At 36.5% G+C, this 16329-nt stretch overlaps 4 protein-coding genes and 1 long non-coding RNA gene across 5 annotated transcripts in view; 3 read left to right on the top strand and 2 right to left on the bottom strand.

Annotated features, from left to right (window-relative positions):
* The window catches only part of LOC116167586, a 22965-nt gene that overhangs the window by 4306 nt on the left and 2330 nt on the right, over positions 1 to 16329 (top strand). The gene's annotated exons all lie outside the window — the stretch shown is intronic.
* Positions 4675 to 6189, top strand: LOC116167594. The gene is made up of 3 exons (XR_004144575.1): positions 4675 to 4983; positions 5016 to 5303; positions 5360 to 6189. It is a non-coding gene; the product is annotated as an uncharacterized LOC116167594 (long non-coding RNA).
* LOC116167587 (probable WRKY transcription factor protein 1) lies at positions 6792 to 7633 on the top strand. The gene is made up of 3 exons (XM_031482981.1): positions 6792 to 6978; positions 7029 to 7343; positions 7398 to 7633. The coding sequence occupies exons 1-3, from the start codon at positions 6951 to 6953 to the stop codon at positions 7448 to 7450; spliced, it is 396 nt and encodes a 131-aa protein (XP_031338841.1). The 5' UTR covers positions 6792 to 6950; the 3' UTR covers positions 7451 to 7633.
* On the bottom strand, positions 10413 to 11197 carry LOC116167593. The gene is made up of 3 exons (XM_031482985.1): positions 11010 to 11197; positions 10691 to 10966; positions 10413 to 10606 (listed from the first exon to the last, which is right to left on the bottom strand). Exons 1-3 carry the CDS (start codon positions 11035 to 11037, stop codon positions 10575 to 10577), a joined length of 336 nt encoding a protein of 111 aa, XP_031338845.1. The 5' UTR covers positions 11038 to 11197; the 3' UTR covers positions 10413 to 10574.
* Positions 13979 to 14613, bottom strand: LOC116167590. The gene is made up of 3 exons (XM_031482983.1): positions 14459 to 14613; positions 14126 to 14401; positions 13979 to 14076 (listed from the first exon to the last, which is right to left on the bottom strand). The coding sequence occupies exons 1-3, from the start codon at positions 14481 to 14483 to the stop codon at positions 14024 to 14026; spliced, it is 354 nt and encodes a 117-aa protein (XP_031338843.1). The 5' UTR covers positions 14484 to 14613; the 3' UTR covers positions 13979 to 14023.

The following is a 16329-nucleotide window of genomic DNA, read 5'->3' on the forward strand; positions in this document are numbered from 1 at the left end:
GATTTTGCTGAGCTCAATACAGTTTTAGATTAAAACAAAAATAATTCAGCAGCGGGAATTGATGGCATTGATTATGAAACAATAAAAAAACTCCCAATCAAATACAAGCTGCTGCTCCTTGATACTTTCAATGAAATCTATTCAACAAGTTGTTATCCCGAATCATGGAAAAAGTCTTTTGTCTTATTTATTGATAAACCTAATAATAGATGTGTTAGACCCATCTCCTTAACTCCAAGTCTGTGCAAACTTTTTGAATCTTTAGTAAAAAATAGGATTGTGAACATTACGAAATCCTTCCTAGCAGTCAATCAGGTTCTAGAAAAGGAAGGTCCTGTACTGACAATATAGTTGAGTTTACACTTAAAGCACAACAAGCAATAAAAAATAAGAAAGATTTAATTGCAACTTTCCTTGATGTGCAAGCTGCATATGATAACGTGCTCAGTGACTTACTTTTGGACAAATTAGCTGAAATAGGGTGCTCTAAACTACTAGTCACGTTTATTAAACATATCACCAGTAATAGAATGATTTTCTCTGATTCTCTTAAAAAGGAGTTTAGACTCAGTCACAAAGGAGTTCCACAAGGTGGTGTTTTGAGCCCATTGCTGTATTTAATCTATGTAAGGGATATTACTGAGGGCGTTCCTAAAACTGTAACTATATCTCAATTCGTCGACGACATTGTAATGTACTGTAGTTATGGAAATGTTGAAAAGTCTAAATCCCTTGTTCAAAAAGCAGTTAATATCACAAATGCAAATTTAGGTAAAATCGGTTTGGGATTTGAACCTGACAAAACTGCCTTTCTTCACATAAATAGTAAAAGAATTAAACCTGGCGAAACAGTCCTAAATCTGTGTGGCAAGGACATTGTCTCGTGTGAGTCAATCAGATTTCTTGGCATTGTTATTGATTATAAACTCAGTTTTATACCACACCTAAACTCAGTTGTAGCAAAATGTGCTACTAGATCCAACATTCTAAAATTTCTGTGTGGCGTCAAATGGGGTTCTCATCCAAGCACTCTATTAATCTTATATAAAAGTTTTGTTCGTTCTATTATTGACTACTGTAGTTTTGTTTATTTCCCGACAGCCACTATTCATGTTGAAAAATTGGAAAAAGTCCAAATTGCTTGCCTAAGGACTACCTTAGGCCTCAGGAGAACAACCCCAAATAATGTCGTACTTGCGGAATCCAAACTGCAGTCAATTCAAGAACGCTCAAAAAGTTTGGGTAAATGCTATTTCACCAAAATTCTGTCCAATTCTATCTTACCTTCCTTTCAAACTATCCAGTCCATTATTCACAATAAAAATGGCAATAGAAACACAATTAAATTAAATGAGAAACCTAATCTCTTAAAACAGTGCATACTGGATGTTACTGATCTTAATATAAAAGCGCACAAGAACTATAACATTTATTGTTTTGATTACAATGTCCTTAAAACAAGCCTAAATGTTAATTACGACCTAGGCAAGCACATGAAAATAGCTAAAGATCCAAATACAATCTTAAATGCGTTTCTCAGGGAAAACAACTCCCACGTAGTGTTCACAGATGGCAGTAAAACAAATGACCAAAGCAGTCATGTAGGTTCTGCTTGCTTTTATGTCAATACAAATAAGAAATCTGGTCAAGCCCTACCAAAAGATACGTCAATTTTTACTGCAGAATGTTTTGCCATTGGAAAAGCTTTAGAATCAGTTAGAAATAGTCAAGTTGCCAATTTCGCGATAGTATCTGACTCTCTAAGTGCGCTCCAATGTCTAGGATCAGCCAAAGTTAGTATAAATTTAAATTTTTATATTCTCAAAATAAAATACGAATATAACAAAATTATGGCAAAAAATCCAAGCAAGAATATAGTCTTCGTATGGTGTCCATCTCATATTGGCATATTGGGAAATGAGGCTGTCGATGAATTAGCAAAATCTTACACAAGTAAAACCCCTACTCCTAACTTTATAATTCCTTTCACTGATTTTTCGCAGAAAATTAAAAAAACTTCATATATTAATACTAATGATTACTGCTTAGAACAATCCATCTATAAAGGTTCCAAATATTTCAAAATTTTTTACAATGACTCGCCTAAAACTTGGTTCCACAAATCTAGAGTAAATCGTAATATTACAGTATCAATAATTAGATGCAGAGCGGATCACTACAATCTCGCTACCTCATTGTTCAGGGTCAATATCGTAGATGATCCAATATGTGCTGCGTGCGGTGATTATAATGAGGACCTAAATCATGTTTTATGGCAATGTGATATTTACAACGATCAAAGATTAAATTTAATTAAGAATATTTGCAGAGGAAAGACGTTATTACCGCTACACGTACACTACCTATTGTTTTATCCCAACTCTACTGCTTGTGAGCACATTGTTAAATTCTTAGATGCGATCGGTCGACCAATTTAGTTATATATCTACTAAGGAAATAATATGTAAATATTATTCTATGTATATGTAGTTTATCTTTAATAAAGGATAGCTGATATAAGGCTCCTACAAGCCTTGAAAAGCTCAAATTAAAAAAAAAAAAAAGGATATAGGTCGTAGATGTACTTTACGAGCACAAAAGACATTCGTATCGAAATACACGATATGCACTCGGAAACCGCACCCTAAGCTTGGGAAAAGGTTATAGATAACTAAATTATGTACCATCAAAAGAGTTGCAATAATTACCAAAGGCGCTACGGAAATTGACAACGTGAATTCTCCTCAACGGTGATTAATTGGGGTAGCACAAGTTAATGGATATTTTTTCGGCGTCCCACTGAGCAAACCAAATCGGGAGTTCTCGCGGTAGTAACAGTCATAAGCAATTTGGATTTTGTTTCCCACAAACAAGATTTTCTGCTCTCGTTTCGTTAAAATCTAAATATCGAAAGCTTCAACTAGCAGAAGAACTCAAAGTCGCTGTTTCCAATATAGAACCCAACTGAAATAGGTTGCATATTATTTCATTATTTCTACTGCTCCCCCATTTAACGCATCACATACACTAAAATATTGCGAAAACGGATTTATTAATAGGGATTAGTAGGGAAGGGTTTCGCTAGAGCTGTATTGACTGTTATCTATGCTGATTTTACAATAAAGTTCAAGCACAACAAAACATTTAGGAGAATTACTGCTGATAGAAAACTCTACAATCTAAAATTTTGCAATTTGCGAACTCGTTCCGGGAATTATGGTAGCAGAGGTGGAAAACTTTCAGCGTATGCAAATAGTTGCCGCAAATAAGGAGCTTTGGGCGGTTGAGTAATAGACAGTCTCTGAACAGTTTGAAATTAGTCTTTTGATGTCGATTGAAACGTTTTGCCGATTATTTAATGTACATTTCTATTAATAGCATTTTCATTTTAAATAATGGATGCCTACGGGTTTTGGAACAGTCCATATGAAAAGGCTTTAAGCCTCTGAGAGATTTCCAGTCCGTGGCCGTGATTCCAAGTCTCAATATCAAATACACCAGATGAATTTTTTCAACACGAAGGTCCAAAGAAGACAGGTGAGTTCCCCACCGTTGCCCCTTACGACGTGCAGTAGGGTTATTCTCATTCCCACGCCTACCTGGATAAAGAATGTAGGGAAAAACAGAATTCTATGGAAAATGCTCAGATATAAACCTACCGGAAACTATACGCGAAATACTTTACCATTTACACTAAAAATGTGATATTACAATTATCGGGTCTATAATAATTTGATTTTTTATTTCTGAAAGAGAATAAGTTTACCGCTTTATTAATTTTTTTCACCAACAGGTACCAAACAGATTACAACTGTCACATTAAATGACAAAAGAAGCTTGACAACACGTATCAGGTTGGTATCAGACACCAATTTTCCTTTAGGCTCGTTCTCCACCTTTGGATATAGCTTCTAGCACAATTTATTGCTATGTGTCGATTTAAAGAAATTCTTAGGAATGCGTAGCATTTCTGTGGATTCCATAAGAAGATTTTCAAGAAATTTTATTCTGAGAAGAGAAAGACTTATATTTTCTTGGTGCCGAGCCTAATTAAAAACAAAATTTTTGTGATCAATAGTATTATAATAATGACTTATACTTTAAAAGCGAAAGCTCTTTCATCTATGGAGATTGACATCCCTTGCTGGAATTGTATTACTAACTTCATAGTTAGAATTCGTACAATTGCATAGGTATTATATGGTGATGCTATTTCTAACTTTATAACAACAAATTTTTTCTGGGAACTAGGAAGAGTTCTGGCCAGATTTCCATAGCGCGTTCGCACCTCCAGTGCGATAGGGTGCAAAAATTAAGAGTTTTGTATTTTGGTAAAATCATGCCTGTAATCCCTTCTAAAAATGTTGAAGACGAAAGTCACGAAGTACACGAAGGCGCTTCTTTCATCCCCTAAGATGTCACTTGCTGAAATAGTTTAGTTTGTGTAAAACATTGCATGCTCATGCTTCCAAAGTTTGTGGTTGTAGATTGTGACAATTATGGATATTGGAGGAAGTTGCACTATAGAAGTCTTGCAGATCAAAGGAATTGTTAAAAATACGTAGACTACATAGAAGATGGAGAATCGATGCTGGTAATTAGTATTCCAGACTCAAAAACTAAAAGTCAAGAGTTTTTACCATTGCTGAGGCGGTGAAGAACTCAGATATTTGGCATTATATAGGAAGCGTTGGATGTACAAAAGAAATACTAATAATATTTCCCAAATGCTCCCGAAAAGCTTCGGAAAACTCAATGAATATTTCTAAGAAGATTACTAAAACTGGATCTAAAGAGTTTTTCAAGAATTCTAGCAATACAGGGTGTTACCAAAGTTGTGGGCTGGCTATATGCAGCCGGATTTTATGACTAAAAATAAGAAACAATGTTTAAAAAACATATCGTCGTAGTCGTAGACAGCAAATTCGCAACACACCAGGAATTTTTGAGCACATGAGGAAATACATGATCCTATGAGCTCAGGTGTTTATTATAAATATTTTGCTGCAGCGCAGTAACGAATCTCTTTAGGAGATATGTTTATTTAATCTTTTTGCTTATGTTTCTAACACCCGCCTGTAATCTTTTTTTAATCCGACCCTTTAAGTGAGTATAAATACCGGTAGCTAATCGGATGTATTGGAGCAAATCTCGTCTGATTGTAATATTGTGTGTAAGACGTCAGAGAGTCTGGCAATTAAGTAAAGAAGTTTTAATTATTGGATGTTATCACCCGGAGTACATCGGCCGGCTGGAAATTCCTATGTCCCCGTTCCGTATTTTGGGAATTCTATAGATAAAAGGTAACAGAATGATTTAGAGGGGACCTTTTTATTTTCTTTGTTTCATTTTCCCGTAGCTCGTAGATACCGTCAGTTAATTTGTGCTTCCGTTCCGATTTGGGAAATACGTCCCGTGTGCCGTAATTTCTTTATTGCCAAGGCAAAATTACAAGTACTACAACTATTTTACTTTAAAGGGCTCTGGAAAAAGTCCACGCATGGTCAAGAAGCGTGGGTATAATTTTTCACCTCCCAAAACCACAGAGGACACAACTCTCAACAACCCAATATAAATCTAAATGGAATCCCACTGTAATCAGTCTACCACACATTCTTACGAATAACATTCGATAAATGTCTTACATGGAAACAACAGACACAGAATACAAAAGGTGAATGTTTCAAACGCATAAATATAATCTAGTCCTTAGCACACTATCATTGGGGAGCGGAAGAAGAACGCAAACAAGTAAGAATTTACAGTTTTGGCTCATTCGAAATTAGACTATGGAAGCATACTGTATGTCGGCCAGCCCATCTGAACTAAAATGCCTTAAGGCCATGGAGGCTAAACACTAAATTACATCAAGTCCAAGCCAACATCACTCCAGCCAAAAGACCACCAATGTAAAGAAGAGACAAAATCATCAAGAGAAGACTTAGGATAGATCATACTCGTTTTTCACATAGATATCTAATGGCTTCCGAAAATCCCCCTGCCTGCGATACCAGATTAACGATAAAGGATGCTCTTTTACAATGACTTTTTGAAAACAACAAACCTATATTGTATTTATAAGTATTATTATTATTAAACGTGTCGATGGCCATTGTTCTCTGCCATTCGACTTTAACATCCAAACAAAGATTAATAATTATTGAAAACGTAGTATCTAATTATAACAATTTTCTGTTGTTATGTAACATTTCCTTGTACACTCATTTGGCTATTGTAGTAGGTATATACTCGTAATATCCGACTACTCACCACATGGGCTGCCCTATGTAGGTAAACCACATCTTAAAATAATTCTTAGTTTACACGTTTAACAACCAATAAAGTAAGCTCTTCACATATTCGATGGTAACCAACTATACTCTTACAAGTTCATTCATTTTATCCGTGACCCGAATGTGCTGTTTTTGGTGAATAAGTTACGAACACCTGATAATAGTGTGCAAAATGAGCAATGGTGCCCTGTGTTAAAACTGGAAAGTAGAGGAGTAGGGTGCCAACGATGTGCAGCTCCGTTGTATGTGATCAATATTTCGTTACGCCTTTTTTGACCTATGAACGTTTCAATAAAAACTCACTGTCTACAGTTACGATATGTATAGCCACAGATTTAAATATACTATTTAAATCTGTGGTATAGCAATGTACTGCATCGCGGTTTTTTCGTGACCTCCGACCTGGTAAATACTACACTTACAAGAAACGGAGATCAATCGTTTACGTCTTGGGCAACAGCTCCAAATCGTGTTATCTGGACATTAGAACGCTGCCATTATTCTTTACCGTCTACGTGCGACATTGGTTTTGCGATAAGCTTGGAATTTCGCAGCCGGTGCGTAAAAAACCAGTTTCCCCCCCCTCGCATATATTTAAGCAACAGATGACCAACGCTTTGTTTATTACGGCTCAGCTTCTGCTAGTATCTTAACAAAATGAAGGCGACGGCGATATATTTCCTATGTAAGTAATTGACCGGCATTATTATTAAAAAGATTTATTCTGTATTTTAGGTGCGCTAATCTTGTGCCAAGTAGTGTCCATTTTTTCACAGTGGGACTGGAACACCGCAAGGGGTTTTCAAAATTCTCGCCGTCAAGGTCGACAATTTAATTTTGGCAATAATTTCGACTATGAAGATCAAAATGCTAATAATCAAAACCAACAAACCAATAATAACAATGGCAATGTTAACCCTGCAAACTACGACGCATGCTTCCGAAATTGCCAATTGAACGTGGTAAAGGAATTTAACCCTGTTTGTGCATCCAATCAGATTACTTACGACAATCGTAGGATACTAGGGTGCGCACAGCGGTGTGGATTACGTAAGTCATATCCGCTTGTATAGGGGCACATTTTAATTTTTTTTTTTCGTTTAGAAATAACGGAGATATCACAAAGTACCTGTCAACCATCCGCCGGGGGAAAGTAGATTTAACCGCAGTGTAAAAATTATTTATTTTATGTGAGTTGCGTAAGCTTTGGTCGTTTTTTGATAAGCACGTGTTGGTTTAAATCGCAGAGTGATATGCTTGGCGGTGTGACTGTCAATTCTAATGAAGTATTATTGTATAAGTTGTAAATTAAATATTCATTAAACAGATTAAGCAAACTATTTCCTGTTATCCAAAAGTATGGACCCCGAGATATGAAATTCTAAGTGTTTGTTCCTACATAATACAAGCCAACATTGAAGTCTAAAAGACCGAAGTAACTGTTGTAGAACTTTTCCCAGCCTACGACACTATTTGTTTATTAAAGTACATTTTATGTTATTCTCTGCGAAACCAAACAATTAATTTTACCCAAAATGGTCATGAAACCTTCATTATGATGCCTACTTTATGTCAAAAATTTTTAGTTTCCATGACAGAGGCAGACCAGACTACTAATCTGCCGCCTGAGGCATGACACTTTACCGGCCACACCTGTTACAGATTGACATTAATCAAAAGTTCTATATGAAAATTGAATTTTATATTAAAAAAGATGATTTCGGGTAAATAAAGTGACACTACTTCACTCAGGAGTTTAAGTACTCTGTCCTCGTACTCCAATATCCCCTCGCAAGTAATGTGGCATTTTCATGACTTATGTAAATATCAATTGAGTAGAATTTTAAATCGTTGAAAAGGATCTGTGTTTGATCTAGGGCGCGTGAAGCTATCAGAACATTGGCAGCATCGGACTACGTGGATTGCTTAGTGCTAAGCCGTAAAAAGTTAGCAAAACAAACCATTTGGAAATGGAAGTAGTTTCGATTTTTAGATGTTCTGCTAACTACGCACACTTTTGTCGGTACAAATCTCGGTAACGAAAAGTCGTAGGAAGGCGTGCGAGGTATCGTCGGAAAGGTCTCGGCGGCGCGGTTAGGATGGGTCGTGTTAAGTTTCGGCGCTATTGTAGGATTTTCCTTAGTTTGCGTGCACGTCATCGATGCATTATGATGTCATCACTAAGTATGTTTACATAGCTAACATAGCATCATGCAATCAATGGAAGAGAATACGTAGGTCTATAGGCAGCCCTCGAGGCAATGCTGCATTGTGGGTAGAATACCTTAACGACTTCTACTGACCAATTACTAAAAAAAAATGTTTTGATAGTTATTTGTAACAGGTTGTCTATGTCATGATCTTTTACTAACAAGGTGGGCATTATTATTTGGACGTAAAGGACAAAATGTAAAAGAATCATTTTAATTGTTTTTACGTAATAGTAACGCCCGCAATAAAGAAGTTGAGAAGCGACTGCAATTTTGACTTTACCCCATACTCACGAGCAGAGCCACCGTTACTTATTCATGTCCAGAAAAATGCGGCACTTTCGATTTTCGGGTAGCAATCGGGGTTAAAACTGGCGGTTTTTTGATACACAAATGGGAAAGGAAATTGAATAAACAAAATTTTGTGCGTAAGAAAAGACGAGAATGATTTCGTATAAAATATATTACACACACAACCAGGCAATGTCAAAGACAACAAAAGTAACGGACAATCCACTTCCGCCTAACTTGTTCGCCGATCTTCCTCTTTTCGTCCTGGTAAAAATCGTACCACAGCCTTTTTACCGAGGACGTGTTCCTTTTGGATCTCCACATGAATTTTGAAACACCGCAGGCGCCCTTCACCAGCCATTTTGTTGACTTCAAATCTTGAGGTCGACATCTGAATAAACCGGAAAACATTAATCTGAATCATCAGTTACAAAAATATCATCTTCCAAATGAATTATTAGTATGGTGGTCATTCTAGGAAATACAGAAACAATAATTCGTGTAGTTCCAATTTGTTTGGGAATGTGTGGTTGAAGATACCCTGATGTTCTGAGCAATTTCGGTGCCGCCGGAGACTGAAGGTACAGTTTTACAGTTTTTCTGCTATATCCCGAAAATGGGAGCTGGTAGGAAAAAATTTTCTCATCAAAATCAAAAGCTCATCAAATTTTCTACAGCTTTGTTTCTATGCATTTTTCCAAAAATCTTTTCCAGGTGCGGGCTCTTGAAGGTGAACAATTTTAAAAAAGCTCTCGTTTTCGGTCGAACTTTTGCTCTAGCTCTAGGGGATGGTGGTAGGGAATTCAATTTCCTTCAAGAATCAATGATATGTGTGGCGTTTGCGCTTCGGAAGTCCGACTTTCCCTACAACAAAAATGAAGTGAAATTTCATGAGCGCAGATAATGTCCAATTCAGATATTCGTACAATTCCTATCCATGGGTATCGTCTACGTCCCCTTCATCTTCTACTAGCATTGGCGAAGAGTTAAACAGCTTCCTTGGCAGTTGGAGCAGGTATGGTACGTAACATGCCAGCCCACCCACCCCACCCACAGCTAGCCCTGCAGTTGGTAGTCGAACGACGGCAAAAAATGGCTTGTAAAATTTCCTCTGGGCTTGCGTAGGTGTGTTCCTTACTGGGTGAAGGTGTCACCTCTTCCTCTTTTCCAACTCCATTGTTCTGGGGGGAGTCATTTCTCCAGTCACAGCTGAACTTGAACAATTTTGTTGTTGTTCTACTGCCAGATGCAGAACTAGCTGTGGATGCAAGAAGGCTGGCATATTTTATACATTACCTGTGCCAACTACACGAATTTTTTCTATTTGCCGTTTTTTGGCATAGAATGACTGGACCAAAGGCTACATGCCACCAATCTAATAGTTATTTATATAACAGTCAGGAAAATGATACATTACTACATACATCAGGTAATGTCATTTTAGTGACGAGTTTTGTGTTAAATTTTACCCGAAATCGTATTTTAATATAAAATTTCAATTTTCATATAGAACTTTTGATTAATGAGTAAAATATTATAATCTCCCCAGTAACTTCTCCGACTCAAACTCAAACAATTCGGTTACATTTCTCCAAATTGCAAATAGTGTTTAAAAATGTCAAGATGTTCAACAATTTATAATAAAGGAAAATCGTATTCTATTAACAATAGTTGTTCCGTTAAACAAAATAACAAAAAATATAAAATCTTACTACCTATTAGGCTTTCGAATGGATAGGTTTTGGTAATTGCGCACGGTACGTACTTCTTTTTGGACTAATCAGCAGCGACCAGGAGAGGATACCGTTATTCCTGAAAAAAGAATAACTCAATTCAAGCCTGGTTCAGGGCTCTCCGTTCATCCATTATGGAAAAAGTTACGCGACCATGACTTACTTAAGCCGCAGTTCTGTGCACATCTGAATAACCTTGGATTATCATATGTAAATCCATTCGAGCCGCATAGAGGATTGAATTCTTTCAGAACGCGCGATTGACAATCATTGTAACATACTGTAAATGTTGCAGCATCAACTAAGCCTGGTTGAGCATCGACGTCGTTTGGTGTTGGCGAACTGGTTGGTTGAGCCGGTCGCATGTCTTCATCATCCTCAAATATTATGGCTTGTGAATGCGTAGAGGTTATTTGACAGAAACATACAACAGCTGCAACTAATAAAATGGTTCACTTAGCGTATGGTTAAAAAATACTTGCCTATACAGGTTGATGACCAAGTTTTCATTTTCGCCCTAGAATATGGTCAGTACCCTATGTAGTTTTGGTACAGAATAATATTTTCAATTTAATCTACCAAACCAAGTCAAAGATCAAGTTACGTAAACTTATCACTTGGGATTCAAACATTAAAAGTATATTATGCAGATTAATTTAAATCGCTACACTGCTACTAGAAGAGATGGTCCGGTTTTTCCTTTAAATAGTCAACAACACTTACGGCTGGATAACGTAAGAAGACTCAAGGTTACAGCCTTGTTGTGACGTGCAATACCGAAACAAGACTAACCTGTCGAGGTGAAAAACGTGAATAATGGGATGGGATCCCCCAAACTTGTCAAGGAGCTCTTGCACTTTGTTAATATGTGATTACTAAATTCCAGTGTAGGTCAAACACTCACCTTCCGCGACAAAGTAACTACTACATGCAGTCTGTCGTAATTCCAAGGTCGCCACTTTACGTTTTCGGTTTTTCCTACAAAGTTGTTACTTAAAGAAGTGACCTTGGATATACTTGTACACCTACTGATAAGTATAAAAAAACTTTTGCTATAGCAGCAGCGGCGGACGTGCCTTTGATCATGTTGAATTCGTGCAACCAACTTGCGTCACAGAAGTAGTTTGGTGTACGAAAGATAAAACGTATCTCCTCTGTCCTATGGTATGCAAAAAAGTTTCATATGGAAGCTGGAATACGAAGAAACCTATGGGTACACGCCACTCCAGTATTCGAAGCAACCTCTCCACCGACCTGAAAAGTGTAAATCTGGTTACCCTCTCAAAACAGGAAACAAAGAAAGTAGTAACTAATAAAATACTTTCATAGTACAAATTCCATAATTTGAACTATCGGATTTAGGTGCTGCTGTTTTACTGGTAATGCAATCATGTATTCCAACAACAAAGTCCCCATAGCTTACATGTCAAACAGTTAGGAGGATTCTTGTAAAATTGTGTATTTAGGTCACTTGCCATAACCTGAAGCAGGTCATTTTTGTATGGGAAGCACTCTGAACACCTCATAAATTTAAAGTGGCGATCATTTTAAAATGGCGAATCTAATTCCACATTTTCCAAAATATCTTTTAAAATTTGCCGTAAATCAAAAGTTTTCGTACCTGTCTCGAATATTATGGGGCATTACATTTCAGACAGCTTGGTGTAATACAACAAAATACATTGATATACAAACAATTATTGTGAGTGATCTGCCATAAATGCTGAAGCAGGGCTTTTCTAATTTCGGATAATTTGGAATTAAGTTTATACCTAAGCAGAATTGTATGGCATGACACGAAAGGTTTCTATTAGTTATTTTATCTTATTTTACCTTTTTTTTTAAATATATGGGGTTTTCAGCCAAGCCTACTCTAACAGCCCAGCCCAGTATACCTCTACAAAAATCCGTTAATATTAGACTACTGGGTATCGGTAGCAATTAAGATAATAATTCTTCTTTTTCAGGTCAAATTTACGTGAATGTTGATTTACTTCGTCAGGACATGAACTACAATAATCAGTACAATAAATGATTAAAGTTAAATTTAGACGTTACTTACAATGAATTATATGTTGAAACAATTACAGGATGACATGTCATCTTGTGGATAAAATGAGTAGTCTGTGAGTTTTGGACCAGAAAAAAAGACTGAAACAATTGCGTAAGAGACGCATAAGGAAATTTTGTTTTCAAATTCAATTCCAATTGAGCATCCCAAAGAATAGCAGAGTAAGGGGCTGCTAGAAATGAGAAGAAACCTCTAAAGGGAAAAAAATATTGGCAACGTGTAGCATTTCAAGCTTACACGATACGTACGATATTTCTTTTAGAAAAACGAAAGAAAACTTTACTTTGTCCACGCTACGGCTATTTGTAATGATTAGTTTGTACGAGTCACATAAAGGAGAAAAGTCTCGAAAGTAAGTACATTTGTCAAACCGTAGTAACTGATAAAAGCACTACAACCACGATGTATACATTTGTTGTATGCGGGATTTATTGCGAAAATCTTTGAGGGCCACTTGATTTATTTTTATTGTAATGGGTACAACTTTCTGAATGCGATTTGTACGGATTAAAGTCGTGTTTCACTGCTTCAAAAGTCTCCAACTTCCAAAACGTTACCACCCGAAGGTATGCATAATATATACATCCAACGGTCTAGTTGATAAGTTAAGATTTTTTTCAACCGTGTTAATGTGAACTTACCTACAGAATTTTGTTGAGTTCTTGATCAATGTACGAAGTAGTTTCGACAACTAATGTTTATAATAATTTTGCAAATATGAGCGGAAGCATTCTTACCACCCTCCATCTCCCAAGCCTCATTACATAGTCATTAAAATAGATCTGCCAAGAGTTAATCCAAAAATCCAAAACCAATTCGTATTGATATTACGAGTAAAATCTTATAATAAACAGTATGGCATCGTTTGTGATCTGTATTCTGAGAAATTTGTAATGAATGTTCTTGTAGGTATGGAAATGGCTAGGAGGAAACTTGAAATCCTACATATCGTCATCATTTCCATATTTTACCTAAGTTTAAATGCAAAACTCTTTTAAAACAGAAGTCACTAGCAATTTCCCTACGGCAGAAGAATATCTAAAAAGGTCACACAGTTACAGTTTCCCAACGATATTGGGATTTAGGTTATAAAAAAGAAACAGCTATTCGTGCTCTTCCCAGAACTAAACAAATTGTTGAGACAAAGAAGGAGAGGCTTTTGGCCCTAATAGTTACCAAATTGTTTTTGAATCACACCATTTGCGAAGCTATTTATAAAATGTCCCAAGAACTTCTGCTATTTGTTTACAGAAGCAAGAAATACTTTTGCACTTCTGCTAGTGCAAGCATATTGTTCAAAAACTCTTTATTCAGTCATTACGAAATATATACGAACATTCCATTTCTGCAATTGCGAAATACTGACATGCATCTTCTAAGTCTATTTATCACATTTTGCGTAAACCACGGGAGGTGTTACCGAAATTATTTACCCCCCGGAGACGGCCCACACGTACCATGTGATTCATATTGCGCATCTGGAAAAAAAACAAATAATGCAAGGTCAATAACTATCTGTACCCTTACTTAGTCCGCAGCTTCGAGCGCATTCAAGAAGTCTAATATTGTTAAACGATTGCCCATTACTGGCGCAGACTGGACTGTATTGTTTTGTTACTCGAGTTTGGCACTCGGCAAAGCATCTTTGGTAAGCAGGGGTGGCGGTGGTTGTCGTTGAGCCACTAGGAGGTGTTGTTGGCTGCTGTTGCTGCTGCTGGTTGTTATTATTTCCATTAGCGTTACCAAAATCGGAATCCTCAAAAAAAATTTGCCTGGATTGTACGTGAACACAAACGACGATCACTAAAAGAAAAGACGTGAACACCCCTGCACGAAGCAATTAAGCTGAGTACCACTTACAAATAAAGCAAGTAATTGACTTCATTATCTCTCACTAAACGAACCGCTTATCACGTAATACCGCAATGATTAGGGGGAATCTTGCTTTTGCTTTTAAGTAGTTTAGGCGAAGAGAGGGAGAAACTTGTTATTAAAACGCGACCGTGACGTTGATATTAGAAGGAGTCGATTTAAATGTAATTAGTCTATCTTTGTTTCTTGATTAATTGCATTTCGTACCAGCAATACTCGTTTATACCCAAAATTTAATTATTAATTGACTTATTAATTCGCTTTCAGGAAATCGTGAATTCCAGCACGTTCCGTCGTTTCTCTGGAATTCCAATATGACAGAAGTTTGAAAATACATCACGAGGTCATGAATGTGTTGAAAAGGGCATCTAGTTGGGAAATTTCTTAACATGGACAGTCGGGATTTTACGATGATAACATGAAACGAAAATACGTTACAAATTTGATTTTAAAATATTGAGATTAGATAACCACTAACCAGTGTTTACAATAATATATGATTATGGATTCTTGGTCTTTTTGTTTTACTTTTTGCGGGTCGTTTATATTAATCCATAAAATGCAAAATTTTCTAGGAAGTTTACTTCCATTTTTTTCATGTTTTTTAACTGGTGGGTAGTTTTATGTTACTTTTAGAATCCTCGCAGATGTTAGAAGTGCAGCACAATATTGTACTCTTTATGTATTTAAGAACAAAATTGGCATACAATTTAAAAAGTGGTGGCCCGTTCAGCTTTATTAAACCATACCCAAGTAAAATGAATTGTAGCAAATAATTTTCTACGAATTTATTTGCGAGGAGAAACAAATTTCGTGGATTTGTCAGAAATCATAAAAGGCAGATGCTTGCAACCAACTTCACGCTGTCGTGCCCACGGATCCGCACATACTTTTATGTTAGATCTTGTGCTATTTACTACCGAGGAATTCAAATTTTGTACTCTCACACATTGCTGAAAATCACGAAAGCCAGACCTAGAAACAGCTGATGTACCTTTTGATCTAATTTTTTTCGCTGGTACCGCAAAATTTTGTGTCATTTATGATGGGTTTCAAGGTTTGTGCTCTCATATAGAGCGGGAAATCACAAAATACAAATGGGTAGATACAGCTAACCTCATGCTCGGATTCGGATAGTTACTGCTTTGATTTATTTAGAATTGAGATAGTACCACATGACATGCACAATTTATGCAGGTTTTATGCTATTTATTTCCAAGGATTAATATGGTTACGCTACCAACCCCATTGTTTATATTTCGTAATATTGCGCCAATTTTTAGCGCATCTTCGCCAATGGGAAAAGTTGCTATTGGAGACACATGATCTGTATCTAACCGTTGAGTGATTAATTACTCAATGATCTAACTTTACTTTTTGTTGGGGACTACAATTGATCTGAAGTTTTCTTGCGACAAAATATTTCCCTTTGTTCATTCTTCTGAGTGCGCATAATTTGTAGTGGAAGATGCGACTATTCTGAAATTTTGGTAAAGCACATTTCACCGCTTGTAAGCCCCTCGTCCCCAGCTGTGCATATGATAGGTGATGTATCAGGTCAGGAACAAGAGAGGGACAATAAATAGGGAATAAATAAATAATTTTTATTTATCCACTACATCTCCGAGAGGGGCAAAATCAAACTGATCTGGATGATAGTTTTTTTGTTTAAAGGATGCCGCCTGAAAATTTGTTGTAGTGTCTAGCCTATAAATAGCCTATAATATTGTGATCTGAATTTTTCGCCTTCGAAGCAAATCTCACAAGTGGTCAGCTAGCTTCGTCTTTAGCCAGCAGAGCCATAGTTTTTTTCTTTAAAGAATGCCGCCTGAAAAATTTGTTAAAGTGTCCAAAAAGGG

The sequence above is a fragment of the Photinus pyralis genome, unplaced genomic scaffold (assembly GCF_008802855.1).
Source record: "Photinus pyralis isolate 1611_PpyrPB1 unplaced genomic scaffold, Ppyr1.3 Ppyr1.4_LG4, whole genome shotgun sequence".
Classification (NCBI taxonomy): domain Eukaryota; kingdom Metazoa; phylum Arthropoda; class Insecta; order Coleoptera; family Lampyridae; genus Photinus; species Photinus pyralis.